General features: G+C 39.7%; 1 protein-coding gene across 1 annotated transcript; it reads left to right on the forward strand.

Moving 5' to 3' along the window:
* Positions 1 to 855: 855 nt before the first annotated feature.
* LOC149199873 (uncharacterized) lies at positions 856 to 2138 on the forward strand. Its single transcript, XM_089400749.1, has 4 exons — positions 856 to 975; positions 1357 to 1614; positions 1747 to 1991; positions 2093 to 2138. Exons 1-4 carry the CDS (start codon positions 856 to 858, stop codon positions 2136 to 2138), a joined length of 669 nt encoding a protein of 222 aa, XP_089256875.1.
* Positions 2139 to 3029: the final 891 nt, after the last annotated feature.

Below are 3029 nucleotides of genomic sequence, written 5' to 3' on the forward strand. Positions count from 1 at the left end.
AATAACAAAACAATCAACGGTTAAATATTTATACGGATGTGTAAAGGGCTACTCCCATTAAATTTTGGTATCAGAGGAGGTTACACTTAATTGTTTTTCTTTATAAAATGGAAGTCAGAAGAAGAGGTTGTGGCAAGGTTATTCGAATAGTAGTCGATGAAGGATTGAGGGAAGAGATTAGGATCCTGAATGCCCGTTTGGCGGCAGTAGAAGCAGGAAGGAGAAGGGATCCGAAAGTAGGGGACGATAATGATGAAGAGGTTGTAATTACGACGGATGGATCAAATGAAGAAGAACCTAAAATCAAATTGTTAAGGTCAGTTTTGTTTGATAGCAGTAAGCCAAAGCCTGAAATTCTGAACTATGATGGTAGTTTGTCCACAAAAGTGCTATTGGACTGGATTAGTGAGTTAGGAAAATACTTTGAATGTGAGGAGATCAGCGAAGATAAGAAAGTTAAATTCGCTGCCACCAAGTTGAAAGGACATGCAGCCTTATGGTGGGACAGTGTCTAAGCAAAGAGGAGGAGATTGAATAAGTTACCCATTAAAAAGTGGACCAGAATTGTCGCCAAGATGGAGGGTAAGTTTTTGCCCAAAGATTACGAGATTGCTTTGTATTGGTAGGTGCATAATTTGAAGCAAAGAGGAGTGGTGGTGAAATAATATATCGAAGAATTTTATCAAGTGAATCTGAGAGATGGTTATACTGAAGACACCCCATAAAAGACAATAAGGTTTGTGAATGGCCTAAGGCTGCAGATATTGGATGAGATAAGTATTTTTTCTCCAAAAAACATAAAGGAAGCAAACCAAAGTGCCTTAAAGGCAGAAGAAAAGATCGCAAGGAAGCAGAATGCCAGGAGAGGATGAGGAATTGATAGAGGAAAAGGAAAATCCTTTGGCAGAGGAAGGAATTCCAACAACAGTGAAGAGGGCAGCAGTTCAAAGACCTCGGGGACAACAAAATAGGAAGGTAACAGTAGGGGAGGAAGGCCATACCTGAGAGGAAGGGGAAATGGCAGGGGTAGAGGAGCTACCTACCAGTGTTACAAGTGTCACGAGTGGGGGCACAGGTCCTTTGAGTGTCCTAAAGGAGAACAGGCTGGTTAAAGGGGAGCATATGTTGCTCAAACAGAGGAAGCAGAGGCACCGCCCTAAGATGTAGAGAATGCACCAGAGACAGGAGAGGCCTTAGTCTTGAATAAGGTACTGCTGAAACCGACAAAGGAGACAGCTAAACGAACCCAAAGAAAGGCATTATTCCAGACTATGTGCAAGTCACATGGCAAATGCTGCAAATTGATTATAGACATTGGAATCACTGATAATCTAGTTGCAACAAAAATGGTTACAGAAGGGTCACCAACTGCTAGTTGATGAGAAGTGTGAGGTGGAGTTCCATATTGGAAAGTATAGGGACAGAGTAGTTTGTGACATCATGCCCATGGACGTGTGTCATATTTTGCTAGGTAGACCGTGGAAATATGACCGAAAAGTTGTTCATGACATGAAAACAAACTGTTACAAGTTTGTCAAGGATGAGATTAAGCATACACCAGTACCCAACAGGGAAGAAGAAATAGCAGAAACTAGAGGGAAAAAAGTACTGCTGGTGGGTGGAAAAGAATTTCTAAAATAGATTGAAGATGATGAGGTAAAGTATGTTGTTGTAAGGCGACCGACACTAGTGTTGTTGCACACTGAAATTTCTGACTTACCTAAAGAAATCCAGGAATTGTTGCAGGAATTCAGTGACATTGTGGTGGATGATTTATTGGATAAGTTACCACCAAAGCAAAGTATCAGTCATCACATAGATTTCATCCCTGGAGCTAGTGTACCGAATAAAGCTGCTTACAGGATAGGTTCCAAAGACAATGAAGAGATCAGGAAGCAGGTACAGGAATTGTTGGATAAAGGCTTGATACGGGAAAGTTTAAGTCCCTATGCAATTCCGACAGTTTTAGCTCCCAAGAAAGGAGGCGAGCGGTGGATGTGTACATATTCACGAGCAATAAATAAAATTACTATCATATATAGGTTTCCATTGCCACGAATGGATGACATGATAGACTGCTTGAGTGTGGCAGCTTATTTTTCGAAGATATATCTGAAGAGCGGATACCACCAGATTAGAATCAGAGAAGGGGATGAATGGAAAATAGCTTTCAAAACTAATGAAGGGCTATATGAATGGCTGGTGATCCCATTTGGGTTGAGTAATGCCCCTAGTACTTTCATGTGCCTAATGAACGAGATGTTGAAGGAGTTCATTGGGAAATTCGTGATTGTGTATCTTGACGATATACTGATTTTCATCAAGACCAAGGAAGAACATTTTTGACACGTTCGATATGTTCTAGAGAAGTTGCAACAGAAAAAGTTGCTGATAAATTTGAAAAAATGATCTTTCTTTCAGAAGGAGTTAGTCTATTTGGGTTTGGTGATTGTAGAAAATGAGCTGAAAATAGACCCAGAAAAAGTTGCAGCTATACTTAGTTGGCCATCCCCTAAGAGTTTGTTCGAAGTTCAAAGTTTTCATGGGTTGGAAAGTTTCTATCGCATGTTTATAAAGAATTTTAGTGGAATCTGTGCACCTATGTTGGATACCATAAAAAAGGCAAGTCAACCTTTTCAGTGGACTGAAGCTATAGAGAAGAGCTTCCAAATATTGAAGAAGAAGATCACTGAGAGGCGAATTTTGAGGTTGCCTAATTTCAGAAAACTTTTTCAAGTTCATTGTGATGCCAGTGGTATAGCCATTGGAGCTGTAGTCAGCCAGGAAGACAAACTAGTAGCCTATTTCAATAAAAAAATAATTGAAAGCAAGAAAAAGTATACGTCTTATGACAAGGAGTTTTATGCCATCGTCCAAGACTTGAAGCATTGGAAACATTATCTGTTGGGTAATGAGTTTGTCTTGTTTTCTGATAATTCTGCATTATAGTATGTTATGCAACAACATAAGCTCAATCACAAACATGCAAAATGGGTGGAGTACTTGTAGAGTTTTACATTCGTATTGAA

Source organism: Pinus tabuliformis, chromosome 2_1 (genome assembly GCF_031772625.1).
Source record: "Pinus tabuliformis cultivar Carrire ecotype Pingquan chromosome 2_1, CPIR1, whole genome shotgun sequence".
NCBI lineage: Eukaryota > Viridiplantae > Streptophyta > Pinopsida > Pinales > Pinaceae > Pinus > Pinus tabuliformis.